Consider the following 22035-nt stretch of genomic DNA (forward strand, 5'->3'; position numbering starts at 1 on the left):
TTTTGAGTATATTTTATGGATTTTGGGCTGCTGATCGTGGAAATCACCTTAAAATTTTCCTATCACGTACTTTTTTTTTAGACATAACCTATTTTTGTGATTTCCTATCATATTTTTAACATTCTTCAAACATACAATACCATGAAGTGCAATGTGTCATTGAAAATTCATTTTCTGCATTCACACTTGTATTTCTTACCCTCCTGATCTTTGGTGCAGTCAGTGACAAACATGATGAAAAGTTTCACCAGGATATTGTGACCATGGAAAAGCAATATCAGGGTAACTGGAATCTATCAATGACTATTGTTGGACACTGACATGAAAGGCATCAGATGCTAAGTACAAATGAAAATCAGAAGCAAAACATTTTTAGATCAGTTGAACTAAGGCAATGTCACCATCATTATGCAATTAAACATGCTAAATTCAATAAAAGTTAATTTAATGTTTCTCTAACTTCTTACATGATACAGCAAATCTGAAATTATCTTTGTGTTCAGCTTGAAAGTTGTCTATCATAATCCCCATTTTTTTCAGGAAGCAAACCTTTTGAAAAAAAATTGTTGAGTGCAATCTTTCCAAAGAAAACATCATATTGTTTGCCATTTTTCCCTCTTTAATCATGTTGACATACTAAAGCTCTGGCTGCCTTCCAATGGTTTTATGTGTGATCATGTATGCTTTGGAACTAATTTTGTGACAAACAAATGAAAATGGGGTAAAATCAAATGGTAAAGTCCCATCCTCAGTACCTAGCCTTGCTCCCACTCAAGTTATGTGTGTCTCTTACCATCACATACAGATGGAATTGTGGTGTCTGTTAACGGCAGCACTGCTGAAATGAAATCTATCCACACACACACACACACACACGAGGATGAACCAGTAACTGATTTTATTTGAGTTTCATGTGCAGCTTTAAGGGTATGAGCCATTTCCTGTCTGGAACACGTTGGTCTGTGAGAGTAATGTTAGCACATTGCAAAGTCACTGCCTGCTCAGCGCTATGCAACCGGGAAGTGGCGACATTACTTAGGCAATGCATGTTGCCAAATGCAGGCTTCTCCTGAGAAGGGAAGAGGGGCCCACGCCAACATGCGCCAACCAACTGGGGCGGCGATTCGGCCTGTCTAACTGTGCAATTGCTTGGCCCGCTACAGAATATTGGATGCAGATTTGCCTGTGATGATGTAACCACTACACTACCACTAAAGAGACCTTGATGCAAGACCTTCTGCCCATTGAAAGGAAGAGAGGGTCCAGTGAACATATCAACTCTGTTAATTCATTCAGATGGTTGTGAGGTTGTGATTATTGAGAGTTCTCTCCATGCACATGTTGGCTGTCTCACAAGGAGCACTCTTCAGTGTACTGTGTTAATTGTAAAGCTAACTAGAAACAAGAAAAAGGAGCTAAAGCAGTCCATTCAGCTCTTTAATTAGGTTCTGTATGTTCTACTCGGTCTTTCTCCTTAAATATATTGTTCTGTAATAAAAAAAAGTTCACAGGCTTGCCATCCTCATTCTACTGGACTCTTGTCCCTAGAACTTGCTCCTCCCCCCTCACCAAGCACACCTTCCCTGCATTCCAGACTGTCACAGCTGGGGCATCCTACAATGTTGCAGAATGCCAATAACATTCTCATTTTTTTTTTACTACTCCCAAAACATGAGCATGTATTACTTGTATTTCACCTTTAAGTGACATTCCCCATCACGACTTCCTGTACCAATCCCATTGCCTTTGATTTCCTTCAAATATAAATTCCATTGATCTCTGTCTTGAATATACTAAGCGACTAAGCCACCATAACCATCTTGGGCATGATGTCCAAAGATTTACTATCTCTTAACATCTCCAATATGCATGTTCTAATTTTGTTTAATACACTCTTAGATGACGCCTTCTGAAACTTCAGCCATTTATTCTTTCTTATCTATTCTGCTTGTTACATTGTCAAAGAATTCCAACAGATTTGTCAAATGTGATTTTCCTTTTAGAGATTCATGTTGACTCTGTCTCATCCAATGCCCTTTACACTTTTGTAATAATGGATACTAGTTTTTTCCCAGTTAATGATATCTGCCTAACTTAGACCTCTACAGGTAGCACATGCAAGCGAGTATTACAACACAGAAACAAACCCTTGTAAAACTTGTCTATGGTGATCAAGTTGTCCACCTAAGCTAGTTTGATTTATCTGCATTTGGCCTGTTCTTTTCCATGTACCTGTCTAAATGTCTTAAATATTGAACTGTACCCTTCTCTACAGTTTCCCATGGCAGCTTGTTCCACATATCCACCACTCTGTGTGGAAAAATTTGTCCGTCAAGTTCCTTTTAAATCTTTTCCCTCTCACTTTAAATCTATGCCCTCTAATTTTAGACCCCTCTACCCTGGGAACAATACCAAGACTATTTACCCGACCTTCAAGGACATCCATCAGCTTCCTATGTTCACGGGAGTAAGGTTCCAGTCGATCCAGCTTCTTCTTATAACACAAACCTGCCAATCCTGGTTATATTCTTGTGAATCTTTTCTATGCCCTTTCCATTTTAATAACATCTTTCCTATATCTGGACAACCAGAATTCATATAGTTCTTCACTCATGGTCTCACCAACATCTGGTACAGTTCCAAGCTCATGTACACAATTCCAAGCTCATGTACACAATTCCAAGCTCATGTACACAATTCCAAGCTCATGTACACAATTCCAAGCTCATGTACACAATTCCAAGCTCATGTACACAATTCCAAGCTCATGTACACAATTCCAAGCTCATGTACACAATTCCAAGCTCATGTACACAATTCCAAGCTCATGTACACAATTCCAAGCTCATGTACACAATTCCAAGCTCATGTACACAATTCCAAGCTCATGTACACAATTCCAAGCTCATGTACACAATTCCAAGCTCATGTACACAATTCCAAGCTCATGTACACAATTCCAAGCTCATGTACACAATTCCAAGCTCATGTACACAATTCCAAGCTCATGTACACAATTCCAAGCTCATGTACACAATTCCAAGCTCATGTACACAATTCCAAGCTCATGTACACAATGCCTGGACTGATGAAGGCAAGTGTGCCAAATGTCTTCACTACTCTGTCTACATATGGAACTGTGTACCTGTACCCCAAGATCTTGCTGTTCTACAACACTCTCCAGAACCCTACCATTTACTGAGCAAGTCATGCCCTGGTTAAACTTCCCAAAATATAACAGCTCACAATTGTTTGAGTTAATTCCTGTCTGCCATTTCTTGGCCCACTTTCCCAGTTTATCTATATCTTGTTCTAATCTTAGATAACCTTTTGACATCATCTACAGATTTACAACCATGCTGACTGGATTGTCAGTCAAATCACTAATGTAGATGACAAATAAGAGTGAATCCAGCACCAATTCTGCAGCACACCACTGAACAACAAACCTCCACTACCATCAAGCCACTTCTGTGTCCACTTGACCAGGTCACTCTGGATCCTATCCAATCTGACTTTCCAGAACAACTTTCCATATGGAATATTGTCAAGAATCAATCTTATCAATCGCTCTTATCAATTTTCTTGTCACCTTTTCAAAAAATTCATGTCAAACTTATGAGATATGATTTTCCATGAACAAAATCATGCTGTCTGATGATATTAAGTTTATTTTAATATACATATGCACTGAATTTTTTTACTTGCTGCAGCTGAGCAGGTATAGTAAAACACCTGGTATCTGGCACCCAAAGTAATTGGTAGATGCCAGATAAGTGTATTTTCCAGTTGCTTGAGACTTAACTAATACCTAACTAATACACCTGCATAAAGAATAAATGGTTTAAAAGACAAAAAATACTATACTGTGCTTAAACTGAACAAATTTCATTTACTTTCTTTTCAGTCACATTATTTGAAAACATTTAACCATTGTTGCATCTGCAGGTTCCTCATCCTCCACAGAGCTACCTGAAAGACGAACAATAATATATATAATTAACCTTTCCCTCAACCCCCCCCACCACCATGCAAGTTTACAGATAATGACTGACCAGGGCAACTCTTAGTAAGCAGGGATAAGGAGACACTTTAAGAGAGCCTTCCCAACAGTGAGAACCACCAATCACTTCTTAGCCATTTGGCTGGATCAAATGTTGTTCTTACAAGAACTGATTAACTAGATTTGTGAGAAGTGAGGAGCTATAGTGGCAGCATGGAAGAAGTTAGAAGAGGAAGACATCCAAGAAGATATTTGGGAGCAGGAGATCATCTGGTGTAAGCTGACCTGTGGATGCAGGGGTGGATCATTGTGGATTGGAGGACCAACCTAACACCCTTTCCAGCCATAAATCTGCCTCCATCATCTCCTTAAGGATGGCTGAAACAGGAAACACTTCTTCAGCAGCGCTCAGAATCCCAAACACTATCAGGGTGGCAGTGAAGGACCTTAACGAAGGATCGCCGTTTTCACAGGACCTCTTCATGTGCAAGGTCCTGATGGAGGCCTCAAATTTGAGGCGAAAGACATTACTGCCTCCAGTATGACGTGGACAATAGTCATTTTATTGTTATTCATTCAGACCCTGGCTGGATGGCAGAGTTTGCTTTGGGAGTTCCAGGAGAAGGGGAACGTGGTTCCACTCTCACTTTTCAATGTGCAGCCACTCTTCACCCTTCCAACACAGAAGGAACAATTGATAACAGTGTACATGTTCAATCCACTTGTGCCATTCATGGATGTGTTCACATTCCTTGGCCGTTATGTCAAGGGGACAGGGACCTGCATGGATGTCAAAAACATGTTTGAAATCTGGACCAAAAACTAAATCTAATGTATTCCGTCCCTCTAATTAAGGACACCTTATAAATTAATTTTTAAAAAATCAATAATGTCGAACCACTGGTGCCCCCCAAAGAACAGGCGGTGAACCACCAGAACATACAATCATTGTTTTTTTTTTGTTTATTTGTTTTTTTAAATTTTTTATTTTTCACACCATAAATCACAATAGCCATGATATACACTTTTTCTTTTTCACACATTTACAGTGACTTTTTCTCCCCCCCCCCCTCCTCCCAAGCCACCCCCCCCACCCCCCCCCCTCATCCATTTTAGGTATACAATCTAGGTTGCATTAATTCAGTCAGACAATGTTGTCATTCAACAAAAATACACCAAAGATTCTACAGAGTCCATTCTTTTCTTTCCTTCTCCTTCCATCAACTTAGGTAATGTTTGTCCCCGGTAGGTTTTCGCTATTGTATTTAATGTAAGGCTCCCATACTTGTTCGAATATTTCAATATTATTTCTTAAACTATATGTTATTTTTTCTAATGGAATACATTTATTCATTTCTATATACCATTGTTGTATTTTCAAATTATCTTCCAATTTCCAGGTTGACATAATACATTTTTTTGCTACGGCTAGGGCTACCTTAACAAATCTTTTTTGTGCATCCTCCAAATCAATTCCAAATTCTTTGTTTTTTATGTTACTTAGGAGAAAGATTTCTGGATTCTTTGGTATATTGTTTTCTGTTATTTTATTTAATATCTGATTGAGATCATCCCAAAATTTTTCTACTCTCTCACATGTCCAGATTGCATGAATTGTTGTTCCTATTTCTTTTTTTTTTTACATCGAAAACATCTATCAGATACTGTTGGGTCCCATTTATTTAACTTTTGCAGTGTAATGTATAGTCTGTGTAACCAATTATATTGTATCATAAGTAGCCTCGTATTTATTGTATTTCTCATCGTTCCAGAACATAATTTCTCCCATGTTTCCTTTTTTATCTTTATATTTAAATCTTGTTCCCATTTTTGTTTAGTTTTACCATTTGTTTCCTCATTCTCCTTTTCTTGCAGTTTAATATACATATTTGTTATAAATCTTTTGATTAACATTGTATCTGTAATCACATATTCAAGGTTACTTCCCTCTGGTAACATACAATCATTGTTAATTCTTCCAATTCTAAAAAAAATTCTAAGAATGGGTCCCACAATTTCATAAATTGTAACTTTCCATCTTTAATATTATATCTAATTTTCTCCAAACTTAAATAGGGCATTACATCATATAAACCACTGTTTTATGAGTAGGGGATGAATCATCCTTCCATTTCAATAAAGTTCCTCGGCTACTACAACGCAGTAAAACCTAAAACCTTTTCCTGAGATGCTGATATAAGTTTATCTGAATCATGAGAAAAACCAAACAAAGCAAGATACAAGCTATACAAGTTATTTCAACAAATGGGTTTAACATGGCTGCATAGATCATTTCTATTAAACGTTTTTGAGGTATTAAGCAAATATTGATGTCGTTTTATCGACTTTTTTTCATTGGCTTTTTTTGTGTGTGCTTACAAATGAATTATTATGTAATTGTCAATTTTGTATTTAGGCTTATATGTTTAACTCAATAAAAATATTTTAAAAAGAAAGAAATCTGGACCAGCAAATGCCAAGTGAAGGTAAAGCTGAGAGAGGACAGCAAAGGGATCCCCTCTTTGGTGCTTGTAATTGGAAGGAACTGTGGGAACCTGGGTTTATGCTGGACAGCAGGAATTGCCACAAACTGAAACGTGGCAGCCCAATGCAGCACAGTCATCTGCAAAAACTTCAAGAAAAAAGGCCATCAGGTCAAGGACTGCGGAGAGAGCAAGTGCTGCAACCTGTGTGGGGAAACAGCCACCTCTACAGGGCCTGCCCAAAACATGTAGCTACTTACGCACAGGGCACAACGGGGCAATAGCCAACACCGACCGCCATCCCCAGCGAAGTCAACACCCCCTCAACCTTAACTGTGATTTATACTCACAGAGTTTCACAAACTGTATCAGAGATCTAGATCAGGGGTAGAGAGGATACCCCAAGCACATCCAACCCTCAAACTCCAGCCACAAGTCTGGAGCCCCCTCCTGAGGAGGCAGAGCTGATGGAGGAGGAAGGAGCTGCAGAGGGAAAATGGCAGATGGTGGGAAAAGAAAATACAAGAAGCCCCAAGAAAGAAACCTACAACAGACCCCACAAACAAGGGGAAGGGTCAAGGTAAATGGAGAAGCCAGCAGCCTTAGCATCTGAGGAGGAAGCTGGCATAAGTGTCAGATGCAGAGAGAGGAAGCACAAGAACAGAGAGAGAAAAAAGCAAGAAAACAGATTACAATTATTCTGACAGTGGGAGATACAGCACCCAGAGATCCCCAGCCCTGGGCCGCCATGAGCAAGGCTGAGTGCTCAGCTGAGTGGCCCCCAGCTCCAGGAGAGCGGGAGCAGTGCAGAGGCTGATGCCCCCCCCCCCAGCTCTGGGAGATTGGGAGCAGTACAGAAGCAATGGCTCCCCAGCTAAGGGAGAAGAACACGATACAGCCAGGAGTCAAGAGGAGCAGGAACACAGCTGGATCTCCCCCCAGTGACACCACCAGCATTGCTTGAGGAGACTCCGCTCCCAGAGGAAGATCACACCTTGTTCCTGAACCTGTAATCAGTACTGAAGTTCACCAAGAGGTGGGCATGTGGCCCAGGCTGATGGACACTGATAGAACTGTAAAGATTATGAACTGTGGACTCTTATGAACAAAAAAATTAGATTAAATTCGCAACTCTAACCGTGCTCAGTGTTAAACTCACTACCCGATGTGTTAATGCTTTACAAAACCTTGTTAAGTCAAAGCTGATGTATTTTCCTACAAGAATGCAAGTTGCCACACCTCCAAAACTATCGGAGGTGGTCGCAATGGTGGCCCCATGGGTAGTCTGTATTGTCGAGGGAAACAATTGTTGCGCATCTGGTTTGGGCATCTTGCTGTGGGGAGGCAACTTTGCAATCACTGAGGTTAAGGAGGTAGTTGGGGGCCATCTCCTCATAGTGGACATGAAGTACCTCGATACCCTGCTCTGGCTGATCAACATATATGCCTCACCATGCGGAGCAAGAGGCTGCCCATCTTCCAGCAACTTCCACCATTGTTGGTGATGTTCAGGCTGGTTGTTCTGGCCGGTGAATTGCTGAACACAGCTGTGCATCACCTTCATCAACCCTGCACTGGAGGACTGCCGCAGATAAGTCGAGATCGGACAGCACAACCCGACCCTAGGTAGACCATCTTCATGTCGAAGGCTGTCAAGGTCAGAACCACTGACGTTACGCTGATGTTCTTCTCTGACCACTACCTCCTTTGGATTTCCTGTAACGTACAGGAGGACCAGAAGGCGAGCAGGGGGCTGTGGAAGCTGAATGTGAATTTGCTGACCCCAGAGAACATACAGGAACTAAAGAAGAAATATGCTTATTGGAGAACCGTGAAACCCTTCTTTGGCGGCCCAGTGACCTGGTGGGAAGCGACCAAGGAGAGCATTGAGAGATTCTTTATCCTCAAAGGTGTTCAAAAGGCAAGACAGAGACAGCAGGAACTGAGCCAACTCCAAATTCATCTGCAACAACTCTTCCTTCTGCAGTCAAGAGGAGTGGGTGTGAGGGAGGAACTCTAAGAGATGAAGAGCCAGCTAGCCTTGCTATTCACCTCAGATTCCTCCAAAATCATCTGCCGATCAAGAGTCTGCACAGTGGATCAGGATGAGATGCGTTCATGTTTCTTCTTCCAAAAGGTTCACAGAGGGAGCTCTGTGATCCCCATCCATAAGGAAGAGGACGGCTCAGTCACATCCTCACAGATAGGCATTTAGAGGATCAGCAGATGCTTTTAGGTCAGTCTGTACGACACTAAGGCTACAGACAGAATGGCCTCCCAAAACTTCCTGTCCTCTTTTACAGAGGTCTTAGATGACAGAAAGAGGGAATGTCTGAATTAGCCAATTACTCGTGGGAGCTGATGGACTCCATCTGTTCCTTTGGGTCAACTAAGACTCCCAGAAGCGAAGGCCTACTGGCTGAGTTGTTCACAGCTCTTTGGAACTGAATGGTCTTGGAAGTATACAATGCTATGCTCCTGGCAGGAAGCATGTCAGACTCCATGAGGAAGGGCATCATCACCCTCATCTTCAAAGAGAAGAAGGACGATATCAGGTAATGGAGACCCATTTCTTTGCTACAAAATACTGTCCAAAGTTATCACCAATCGAGTCAACTCTACCTTGCGACAGGTGATCCACCCAGACCATAACTGCACAATTCCAGGCAGAAAGATCTCTGACAGCCTAGCGCTGCTCAGGCTTACCGTCACCTATGTGCAAGGCTGCTCAGCGATTCCAGTCTTATTTGTGTGCTGCATAGAGCCTTTTGCTGAATCCAAAAGGACAAGGGCATAAGAGAACTGACGTTGCCAGGCTGTGGAGGCACTCAGGTCAAGGCGACCCTGTATATGGACAATGTCACCGTCTGCTGTTCAGATACTTAATTGGTCTGGAGACTGACCAGTGCTTGCATCAGGCACCAGGGTAAACCTGAAGAAGAATGAGGCAATGCTCTTCATTAACTGGCCCAACCAGTCCATTTTCCCCTTCACGGTCAGATCTGAACACCAGAAGGTGCTGGGGATTTGGTTTGGAGGGGCTAAGGCGTGCAACAAGAATTGTTGAATTGTTTCAACATACTGAGATGTCGGTCCAGGAATGCTGCCAACTGGTGCTTTCCAAGCTGCAGGAGTATGCGCTGAGGGACATAAAGGAGGACCCCCAGTTGCAATGGATATACAGGGGTATCCGAACAGAGCGAAGATGTCATGTATGGCCTTTATGATGGTGGCCGTGGTCATATCTGGGCAAAGGATGGCAAAGGGGAAGCAGGAGTATTTGTCCACGATGTTCAGAAAGTACACATTCTGGATGGGAGTAATCCATTGAAGTTCATGCTCAGAAGCTCGGAGGGAAGGGTGGCTTTGACAAGGTGGGTTTTTTCCAGTCAGTAGAACTGGGGTTTGCACTCAGCGCAGACCAGGCAGTTGCCTGTCAACTCCCTGATGTCTTCAACCAAGTAGGGGAGGTTGCGGGCTCTAACAAAGTGTTAGAGCCTGGTGACCTCAGGGTGGCAGAGGTAGTTGTGGAGGACTTGGAGGTGATCCAGCTGCACATTGGCGCATGTCCCCTAGGACAGGGCATTTGAAGGCTCGTTGAGCTTCCCAGGCCAGTACAAGATCTTGTCGTAGTAGGTGGATAGCTCAATTCTCCATCTCAGGATCTTGTCATTCTTAATTTTTCCCCACTACTTGTTGTTAAACTCAAAAGCAACTGTACGTTGGTCAGTCAGCAGGGTCAACAGTTTTCTGTCCAGGTAGTGTCTTCAATAGCACACAGCTTCCACAATGGCTTGGGCCTCTTTCTTGATGGCTGAGTGCCGGACCTCGGGGCCCTTGAGGGTTCTGGAAAAAAATGCCATGGGCCTGCCCACCTGTTTGAGCGTGGCGGCCAGGGCAAAGTCAGACGCATCACTCTCCACAGCGTGCATTGTCACCTTGGCGATGTCACCCTTGATGCTTGTGATCACCATTTGGGCTTCTGCCAACAGGGGGAAAGTGGCCGATTTCATCAGGGGGCTGGCTTTTTCCGCATAATTTGAGACCCACTGGACATAGTAGGAGAAGAGGCCAAAGCACCTTTTCAGGTTCCAAGAGGGGGTGCATACAGTCTGGGTCTGGCCCAATGATGCCATTCTCCACCACGCAGCCCAGGATGGCCAGTATTGAAGGGCTAAAGATGCACTTCTTTTGGTTATAGGTTAGAATAAGGCTTTTGGCTGCCTGGAGAAACTTGTGGAGATCGACATCATTGTCCTGCTGATCATGGCCCCAGATGGTCATATTGTCCACATAAGGGAATTGGCCTCGAGTCCATAGTCATCGACTATGCAGTCTATCTCCCTCTGGAAGACTGAAACCCCATTGGGGACTCTGAAAGGGACATGGAGGAAGTGGTAGAGGCAGTTGTCCACCTCGAAAGCAGTGTAAGGGCTGTCCTCTGGTAGTTGGTGATAAGCCGACTTGAGGTCGATGGTCGAGAAAACCCGGAACTGGGTGGTCTTGTTGACCAGCGATGTGGGGGAGTGGGTAGATGTCTAGTAGGGTGAAGCGGTTTATGGCCTGACTGTAGTCAATGACTGAGCATTGTTTCTAACTGCTCTTTACCACCACTATTTTGGCTCTCCATTGGGTGGTGCTGGGTTCTGTGGCTCCTTTCGCTATCTTTTGACCTCTGCTTTAATTAAGGCTCTGTCCCTGGGGCTGTACCATCTGCTCTTAGTGGCTTGCAGTCGGGGGTGAGGTTCTCGAACAGGGATCGTGGTTGGACCTGGAGAGTAGAGAGGCCCCATGTTCGGGGGGGGGGGGGGGGGAACTTGGCCAGTTGGTGTTGCAGACCGTGAGGGGCAGGTGAGGGCCATTGAACTGCATGCAGATGCTCTGTAGCTGGCACTGGAAGTGGGATGATCCAAGATGGCAACAGCTGTTGGCCGCACATGGCGCTGCTCAGGGAAGGTTGGGACCTACATACTTTTACATAGTGCCCTTTCTTCCTCCAAACGGACCATGTGGCACTTCAGGTTGAGCAGCTGTTATGGGGGTGCTTCCCATGCCTCCAGAAATAGCACTTCTGGTGTTTGATAGCGCTGGTAGTGACGTGGGGCCCTGTGTTTCAAGATGGGGGGGCCCATGACCCCACATGTTGGCCGCATTACCTGAAGAGAATGCTTTGCGCTGTGTTGTGCTCTCCCCAGCGATTTAGCCAAGTCCACTACTTCCTGCAGGCTCTAATCACCCTTTTCCAGAAGTCTCTATCTGATACAGCCAGAGCTGAACCCAGCCATGAGGTGGGCAGCCGCAAAGACTTCTCTGCAGTCGTAGGTTCACCCCAGCTGCCACAGTGCCTGCATGTATTCATCAAATGACTTACCCAGCACTTGTTTTCAGCTGTCCAAGAGGAATTGTGCATATATGATGTTCGTCGTGGCCCGGTATTACTTCTACAGGAACTCCATCACTTCAGAGTAAATAATATATTCTCTTATCACTTGGAAAACCTGGTGGCCGACTTGAGCAAAGGGCACCGCCTTGTCTTCCTCGCTCTGCATGTCGTTGCACCTCATGAAAGTGTTGAGGCAGTATACCCACTGGTCGAATTTAGTCAAGGCCTCCTGATCCTTGGGGTCATTGTCTAATTTATCTGCCCTTATTACCTTGTCCATGGTCTACAATTAAGCTGATTAAATTGTGCTACCAATCAACCACAGTCAGACAGAGAATTGTGATTAATAGGCTTTAATCACCTTAAAGTGTCAGCACAGCTCGCATGTTGCTGGTCCGGTTCCAAGGTAGGTTCTGAGGGAGGGGTTTGGGCATAACAGCCTTAATGGGGATACCTGGGAGGGGGGAGTCTCAGGTTCAGGGGACGGGCCAGCCCATACAGCACATATATACATCTATACACATAGTGGTAGCACCACAGCCTTCTACAATGTGGTCTCTTCAAAACTTTACTGTTTACTTCCCCGAGTTCCCAAAAATCTATATATTTCTCCACAGTAAGTACAGTTGAGAAATATTTGGGAACTTACCCATCTCCTGTGGCTCATGCATGACAGACCACACTGATCCTTTCTTTCCTGAGTTGTTCTTTTGCCCTTAACTTACTTGTTGTATCACTTAGTATTCTCCTTTACCTTATCAGTTGAAGTAATTTCATGTCATCTTTTTACCCTCCAGTGTACTCTCATATCCTCTATGCTGTACTTTTCCTTGGTTGGGTGGCCAGACAATCTCTCCAGCGCCATCTCAAACTGGACATTAATTTGACCTCCATTTGGGGGTGTAGGCCATAAACCCCCAAAAGGAGGACAAATTAAGGAGCAGAATCCACAAAAAGGGAAGGGACATAGTACATAACTATTAATTTGCGGCACCCTGGGGTCTGAAGGCCACGCGCGACCATGTTTCTTCTTGCACGCATGCGCCAGTGGATTTGAGTACCATGCATATGTGGTGGGCCTGCACACCTCGGAGGGGATACAGGTTAAAAACATTTATTGCAGGGTGCAGGTGCATACTTGTGACATGAATGATCTTTGATGATGTCGAGTGGAGTGTGTAGATTGTGATCTTTGAAGGAGGGTGAATAACTCCGTTTTGATTCAATTTTTAAATTTTTAAAAAAAATTTCTAATAAGTATTTCCCTTTTAAGAGAAACGCATAATAAAAACAAGACTTTTACCAATATTGGTAGATCTTGCGAATTATGTTAATAGGAGAATTAAAAATGTAACCAAGGCAAGTGTGTTTGATACTGCTGTTTTTTAGAGACATATAATTCAGATAATAGTATTGAATTCATTTGTTGTGTATCTTAAAACATACTCGACTTTATACATTAAAACAAAATGGGAAAAGGAAGGAGGGATAACTTTTGAGGAAGAATGGAAAATAATATCAAGCAATGGAGGTATCAACAGAAGTGACCAGTTCACATAAATGGAGGGGAGTGGGGTGGAAAAATCTGATAAGATACTTTATTACACCCTTCAGGAGAGCCCAACTTTAAAGACAAGGAAGGAAATTATAATGGACATTTATAAAATGGAGAAGATAACAGCATGTTAATTATATATTGGAACAATGTGATTCATATTGGGAAAAATAGTTTAACTACATAATACTTCACAGGCCTGACCTTATTCTTACAAATCAATGATAATGTTAAAAAAAACACTCCCTACTTGTATATCATTTTCTTCTTTTTCTTGTTCTTTCTTCTCTGTATAAGGGTATACCTCAGATAAATATTATGTGGAAAATTGTGGCAAATATGAAGCTATGATATACGTATAATATCTGAGCTACATCTTATGGAAATGTTTATTTAAAAATATATATTTTTTAAACTACATTAATGCAGAGGACAGTGTATGTGACAGTGGATAATTGGAGACAGAGTGGTTGACTTTTTTGACGCTGTGTTCCCTCTAAGTGTGTATGTTTTGTGTGCTCATGCACACTCGCATAAACCTCCTGTGTGCACACACTTCCACTTGTCCACGGGCACAGCTAAGAGGATGTCTGTCCTCCATTTTGGACATTTGGAAATGGCCTCCCCATGATTGCCAAGAGAGCACTCAATCTTGAACACAGTTCAACCCAATCTTATTCTCAACCAGTCTCTTGCAGTCTGTCAAATCTCCCCTCTGGCACATGTACTTTGTTTGGGGCCACCTGATGGTGAAAATCAAGTTGGAGCACTTTGGCGAACTTCCTGCTCCATATCCCAGAACTGCTGAGCAGTACTCCACTCACCCAGCTCTGTATAGCACATTCAGTAGAGTTGGAACCAAATCCGGAACCTTTTACTCAAATTATCTTGTGTAACTTGGAGCAATGCAGAGTTATGTGGGAGCAATAGCCTAACAATAAAGTCTATTAAGTTTCTTCAGAAAGAAGGTTAGAAAGCCTGGCTTTGAGTCAACTAGCCTTAGTTTGATCCTCACTGTTTTCAGTCACAAAATCACATGAGTATAAATTCAGTTTCAATTATTATTCATTGTGTGAAATTTTAAAAAGTGCACCTTGGAGTGTGAGTACTTTCTTCCCCACAAATACTTGTGATGTACTGTATGCATCTAGTTCAGGGTACAATGGAGTGCTGCCTCTCTCACCATTCAAAAGCCACAAGGCAGTGGGCATGACCGCTTGCTCAGGTTACTGAGACGACAAGCTGAGTGTAATACCATAAACTGCAGCATGAAACGACTTGCATCACTCGGTGTGCCAGGATTACTGTAATTTAGGGTGTGTCGCCCCCTTTTTGAGGTCTTTTGATGAACACTTCCCATTACTTCAACATTAGAATTTTTCTTCCAGATCTATATTAGCTCACCAATGTTGCAATTGAGCTTTGTTTAATTCTAAATGGGTTATATTTGGATTTTTCACATGAATCCACGTGGGAAAAAAAATACTGCTTGGCTGTATTGCGAATGTATGAACACGTTTGTGAGACGATGTATGTAAATTATTTACATTTAAATTCTGTTTTAAGCAGCTGTCCCGCAAGAACCTCCACAGTATGTTCAGAGCTGTTGAGCCTGTTTGTTGCCGTCAGTAAATTTTGCAATGGGAGGGGGGGTGGCGTTTGCAATGGGAGGGGGGGGTGGCGTTTGCAATGGGAGGGGGGGGTGGCGTTTGCAATGGGAGGGGGGGTGGTGGCGTTTGCAATGGCGCATTCTTGTGTGGCTCATGAAGATTCACATGGTAACGGTTGATGTGCATTGTTGGATTTATCTGAATGCAACAGCCATGTGAGTTTAACGTGAGAGCCCAGGGCAGGAGTGGGGCGCTAAATCCGAATAGATTGCACCCTCTGTTTGGGAAGTAGAGAGTGGGTTGTTTCGTTACTTTTGTAGCTTTGGATATTTGAGTTGGTGTCGGATTTCCTTGACTGTGGTCTGCGCAGGTATCTCTGTCAGCAACTACTCGTCCTTTCTCATTGTTGACTTTCTTAATGAGCTGGGCGGAGCAGCCGACCGTCTGATTGACAGCTACAAGCTGGTGTTGCGGGCGACCAGCGTGACCTGCTGAGTCGGCAGGCTTCACCTCCCAGCTCCCAATCCACCCCTCCACACAGGAGCAGCGGCAGTCGCCTCTGTAACAAACCGAAAGGGACCACGGATTGCTAAAACACGACTATTTTAAAGATCTAGATTAAATCTGAACCGTGTTATTTTGTTGGACTTAGAAAACCTGCTTCATTCATTGATGTTTCAACTGTTTGCCATTTGGTTGAAATGCCCCAACCCTGTGAGGTTTCCTGAAGTCGATGCGCACTAAATCCACGTTGGGGGTTTTAAAAACTTTAAATACTGATGATTTTTTTTCGGCATATTTTCTTGTAAATTTTGAGTTTGGTGGTGGTTGGGCGGGGGTTACCGTGTTGAAATCCAAATTCTGTGGGGGGTGAGAGATTCTGGGTGATTTGTATCTCCTTTTGTGCTTTGCCGATTGAGTTCGTGCTTGATAAGCGGGAAGGGTGGGGAGATTCTGCAACATATTGAGAACGTTTGACCCATTTCTTTCGTAAAGTGGCTGGAACGTACAGAAGGCCAATTGAATGCCGGTCATGTTGGAAATATCGCAGTGTCTTTACGAGCAGAAAAAAATATTGACTTTCAAACTTTTGTTTATTTTGTTGGGCATTTGGTATTTTAGTGTCAAAATATCACGGATGATCACCCCAATAATGAGGTTTAAACCGGCCCCAATCTGCTGATAGATAACAGACAAAACGAAGCGTGTGGCTTGTGGCAGTGGCCACGGCACCCCGAATCGTGTTAAAAGTTTGTGATGAACATCGCTGGCTCCTTCCAACCTCGATCTTCGAACATGTAGCAAGAATGCATTGTATATTCAACATAACTTTGTCGATGAGATTTCTTTTTTGACTCTAATTTGAACGGGGGGGGGGGATGATTACATCTACGGGGAAAAGTTGAAGGTGAGAAGAAATCGTTCCAAGTTTTAAAAATCAGATTAGAAATGTATGGCAGATGAGTGTCATTTCGCGCTCGATCCGAGCATTTTACACATGGGAGTTCGGGTATTACAGCGCTTAACCGTTCCAGCAAGCAGAGAATCAAAATATTTGATACCTTCTTTGCAGATTGGCAAAAAACGGAAGCGCAGAAGCGGCGCGAACAGCTTCTGTTGGATGAACTAGTCATTCTGGTGAACAAACGGGATGCACTTGTCCGAGATTTGGACGCACAGGAGAAACAGTAAGTGTTGCACTGGGCAAGAAGCGGCCTAATGGGCTTCCAACTTGTCTCATAGATCGTTTCAGTGCGCAGAGGACTGCGGGACCGTCTCCCCCATCACTTCAGATCTTATAGTTTCTGAAATTCGGAATGTACTTTTGCTTTTGAATGAAAGTCGGAAGCAGACGAGAAGGGCGAGGGTCCCGCCTGATGACTTTGCCGGTTTGCTGAGCCATAATTTCTTTTCCGTTCCTAGGGCAGAAGAAGAGGATGAACATTTGGAACGAACTCTGGAACAAAACAAAGGCAAAATTGTCAAGAAAGAAGATAAATGTGTGCTCCAATGAGATGGCACAGAACGTGGGCGTCGAGCTCAGCGCCATACTTTAATTGCGATGGTATTTGAAAGATAAAATGTCAAATGTAGGGTCGTAAATTCTGTACTGTTTATGTTGACAGCATTTAATCGTCCCAAAGCCGTACCCCCGTGTATATGGGCTGCATTCATTGCTTTTATGAAATTGTATTTTGTAAAAACAAAACTGAGTGTAATTGTTTTATTTGTATCAGTGTCATTTGATCTTTATCCGATATAACTGGGAAAAATCCGTACCAAAGGAAGAATTGTTACCAATTTAGTCGAATGGTCAACGTGATCCTTTAGTGCGGAGATTCGTTTTCACGCTTTTTGACAGCTGATTTCCTTTCGAATTGATTTTATTTAATCAGTTTTGGAATAGTCTAGCCCATAAAGGAAGATCTGGGAAGGTTATCAACCACCATGATCCAGGTGCAGTGGATTTTAAAACCGAGCCACGTCATGCAGAATTGGGCTGCAGCAAATGTCGAATCCACAGGTTTCCCAGTGGAAGTTGAACTAATTGGTCGCCAGCTTCCAGAATATTGTGGTTTGTAACTTTTCGGCTGCTTCACGTTTTAAACATCTATGTAAATGTCGTTGCTCGCTAGTTGCTGCATTTCAAAAATGAAAGGTTTTCATTGAGAACTCGACAGGTTCCTTCGATAAAAATCTCAATTATATAAATATATAAATATCAAGATTATACAGGCGGCCATGTTGTAAATTATGTTCTCTCCAGCTAGTTTTAGTTAACACTCTTAAAAGGGCTGATAAACGAGCACCAATTAGTGAAATTGACCCTCTCATGTTTTAGGGGCGTGTATTTATTACCCTGAACAACGCACTATAATTGCCCGAGTTCCAGCTTCTTGATGAAATAGAGACCTTTGTTATTTGTTCTGAAAGGAAACAATTCTGAGGCGCCCAAATGTACCTTCAGTGCAGATTTCAGCGTTCGTCTGGGGTTGGATGCTGTTTGTGGGGGGTGTGGGGGGGGGGGGGAAATTCTGTTTATTTATTCCAGGGTCATTCTGAATCCTCAATAAAAAGTGAACTTTTAAGAGTTTCAAAACGGTAAAGATTGATGTTTATGCGAACACCAGCCATAAGCTCTGCAGACTTGGAGATTTTGAGGTGACCATTGTTGTTGAGATTTTTTAAAAAGGGGCCGGGTGGGGCTGTGAACAGAGATAACTGATCTGGTGGACGATTCACTTGAAATGGAACCCATGCAATGCATTACTAACCTTCAATCCAAGTCCACCAATGAACACAAGTTTGAGATTTATATATCAACAATTACATTTGGGCCCGGAAAGGTCAAGGTTTCGATTTAATTATAAACAAATACAACCGTCCTGAAATATCGGCAGATTTACACGAGAGATACAACTGAGTACGCGCTGCTTCCTGTTGGTAATCTCTTGTGGTAAATAACGCTCTCCCTTCACTGGTTTCCTGTTAACTCGCCCATGAGCATTCCTTTCTCAGCTCTGAAATTAGTTGATACTGTGTGAACAAAATTGGGGGGCGGGGGGTGGTGATCATCAATCTAAAGTATACCCTTGCCTTGGTCCTCTGGAATCAGTTGCCATTCGTCCTGTCTTTTCACTCGGCCTGATGTGTACAGGTAACCCGATTCAACTGCCTCCATTACGGGATGATAAACTGCTTTCCCGACCCTGAATGTTAAATACAATCGATCTTGATTGAATAGATTTCAGTAAATTCCACCATATCATTATTTATTTGAAACTAGGCTAAGAAAATAGTATCAATTAATTCTGCACATCTTGTTAGTAATAGCTGATTTCCGGAATAAACGATTCCGAACGAGAGTGAAGAATAATGCTGTTACACTAAAGATGGACCAGGAAATCGAACAAAACTACGAACCACCGCGACATTAAAGCTTGAAGTTTAAAATAAGGGTTTATTTTGCCATCAGTTTTGATCAAGATCCATTTTACAGATAACTTGGACCAGACTCTCCACTCATCCGCTGTGGAGGATTTACCTTTAAGACCAGCTAAAGGTTACAACTTTGTACTTGGTTATTTTGTAACCTCGCGTCCATTTTTAAAATTCTGCTGTAATCTTCCCTTCTGAACATAACGTGCCCAATCCTCTCTGAAACCATTTACATGTGAACCTGGCGCTAGCATTTATATCGGGGAAATGTATCCCACGGATAAAATAATTTGAAATTCCACAATTCACTTGGCAACGTTTTAAGCCTCCCAACATAAATGGTTCCGAATACTTTATGCTGAACACGTCGTCTATATAACACGGTTACCATTTCATCGTCCTTGGATATGCTATTAAAAAGTTTGATGTTTTAATAGCTCCTCGGGCTCAAGTTCGTCGTGGTTTTTTTTTAATTTCGGTGAGCGTAGGCCATTCATTCCAACGAGGGAGATTTAAAAAAAATTTTTTTGGGATCATCTGTTTACATAGAGAGCCTTTACAATTGCTTGATTAGGAACTCGACTAATGACACCGTCAAGCAGGTTCATCACAACCGCCTTCTCTGTGATTAAATAGAGAAAATAGGTTTTGACGGCTGGTGACCACTCCATCATTTCAAATTCCTTCAAATTAATTTGCTGGTTTGTTCTTAGTCTGTCCTGGTAAGTTTTCCCAGCCTTAGGTGCCGCTCCTGAACTATTTCATACCAACGTTGTTGTTCAATCCAAGCAAGAGCATGCCGGCGATTACAAAATGTAATTGACATCTAAACACGAAGACTGACGACACCCTTTGTATTTATTAGCGCAGGTTTTTGGGGGGGGTTGAAAACCGAAACTCCGTCCATTAGCACCAAATTAAACCCGGTTTCCCCTCAGGCTCCAATTTTTTTTCCCCTATTACCGTTTACGTTCCTGAATGTAACAGGACGTTATTCTGCAAAAGTGCACACTATGTTTCAAAACTGCGTCCGGTCATTGAAGATTCAGGGCGAACTCGGTCTTCAAACTTATGGAGGGCTTAAGGTTCGAGAGTTAGGTAACAATAAACGACATACTGGAAAAATCCTCAATCAATATATCACTCTTACCTGTTAGCTCTGGAAATGTCCAGTAACAAGTGGACTGTCCAAGCACTCTTTTAAAAACAGGCTAAGGCAGCGTTCAGACGTTTAAAAACTTTTCTGTGCTTCGCCCTGCTGATGAAGGGATTTACTCGCGATCGAGATTGGGAAACTCTCCAGTGAATTATTACATCTGGGCTCTTTGAAGTGCTTTGATGCAGCTCTAGGTGTTGATCACTGTTATTCCAATCCCGCTTTTCATGGAACCAGTGACATAGTCCTTGATATGATTTCCTTTGCTGTGTGAAGCAAATTAAACCAAGTGTGGCCGTTACAATCTGCTGTAGAATTTATTTCCGTCACCAGCTCGCATTGCCGCCCGAGTGCCATATTTTATTTAGTTTAGCCTGTGTGCGGATGAGCCGTGTTCGGAATCCTGCGGCAATCTTCTGACTAACCTTTGAAGGAACGAGAGACAAAACTTTTCTCACTGCCCTGCCCCAATCCAAGGCTTTCGTCTCGGCTTTAAGAAAATTCGACTGCAAATTCGGATTAGACAAATGCTCTTATTACAAAGGTTAGTGCCACTTGATACCTTGATACTTAACGCAGGCTTGATCAGCTCATCTTTAACAGAGTCTTCACCGAATAAAAACAAGCAGTAAATCCTAAGTATGGCCATGAGGTTCTACTCCGCCAAATTTGCATGATGTTTTATTATCTTATTGTCAGGTAGAAAACCTTTGCTAGTTACAAAAAGTAGCATCTTAAAATATTATTCAAACAGTGCAATGTTAAACAGTCGCATCCCGAATGTTTCCATCTCACAGTTTTGTCACGAATTCGATTTTTTTTAAATGGTGAATCAGAAATAACAGTTTCGCAGCTATCCCATCAAAATATAACCTTGTTATCAATAACCATAACAATAGACCCATAATAATGTACGAACAATAGCAAAACAGCCCAAAATTATGCATTCTGTATGCATGGTAAATTTACAATGGCCATGTGATCTTATATTTTTCCAAAGGCATTAGCATTTTTTAAACGTTCAGCGATGTTAATGTTAATCCCGAACAATTTCTAATTATTTCGAATGATTGGTTGCATCTTTCTTGCTCATGGTAACGAAATCTTATTGTTATGGAAATTGTCCGCTTCCATGTAAAATTATCTTCCTTGAAGTTTTCACCTTTCAAATACAGCAGGAGAAAAAAAAACCAAACCAAAAAAAAACTTCTTGAAAAGTGCATTTATTGATGGGTTGGGGCTGAATTGACCACCAACCTTTGTTATAAAAGATGCTTGTGTCGATGACTTTGGTGAGCTCTCGGGAAAGTCTTGTAAACCTCTTTTGATGAGATGTTCCATATAGTTAAAAAATGTAATTTCGTCGTTTGGCGGCCGGTTTCTTTGAACATTAGCTCGCTTTCAGCTCCCGCTTCAATTAGAATGAGTTGATTTTGTGGAAGCAACAAAAGAATGAGCAAAGCCTTATTAAGGTCTTCAGAGGAATCCACCGAACCTTTCAAAAACAGTTAAGGAAACACTGTGCCCTCCATGATATTCTGTTACCGTATTTTATTTGTTCACGAAAGAAAAGTGACGCTTGAAAAGTGCTTTCTTTGATACCCAACCACCGACGGTACTTGTCCAAATCATTTATTTTCCGCGATGGCGTATTTTTTCTTCGGCGATTTCCATGAGAGACAGTCCCATTAAAAACTTTTACACTGACTATTTCGAAATGTAATTCTAAGTGGGGATTAGTCCGTCATCAATATTCATGAGAACTTGCAATTTAAAAAAAACAAAAAAAACCTCAATACATATTTCTGTCCGTAATTATTTTGCAAGTATGACTTGAACTTCGAGACAAGGGAATCAAAGCATATTTAGTTTTAAAATCGTATGGTTTAAAACATTGTTAAGAGTC

General features: G+C 42.3%; 1 protein-coding gene across 12 annotated transcripts in view; it reads left to right on the top strand.

Annotated features, from left to right (window-relative positions):
• ehbp1 (EH domain binding protein 1) overlaps positions 1 to 22035 on the top strand; it is a 561098-nt gene that overhangs the window by 536123 nt on the left and 2940 nt on the right. For 11 of the 12 annotated variants that reach the window (XM_069931681.1, XM_069931683.1, XM_069931678.1 and 8 more), the window contains 2 exons: positions 16608 to 16722; positions 16958 to 17243. The exons of the other annotated variant lie outside the window; for it this stretch is intronic. In XM_069931681.1, coding sequence (XP_069787782.1) covers positions 16608 to 16722; positions 16958 to 17048 — 206 coding nt within the window. In that variant the 3' untranslated portion in view covers positions 17049 to 17243. Of the gene's footprint in view, positions 1 to 16607; positions 16723 to 16957; positions 17244 to 22035 lie in introns of those variants that run through there. 12 annotated transcript variants of the gene reach the window in all.

This window comes from Narcine bancroftii, chromosome 4 (genome assembly GCF_036971445.1).
Source record: "Narcine bancroftii isolate sNarBan1 chromosome 4, sNarBan1.hap1, whole genome shotgun sequence".
In the NCBI taxonomy this organism is placed as follows: domain Eukaryota; kingdom Metazoa; phylum Chordata; class Chondrichthyes; order Torpediniformes; family Narcinidae; genus Narcine; species Narcine bancroftii.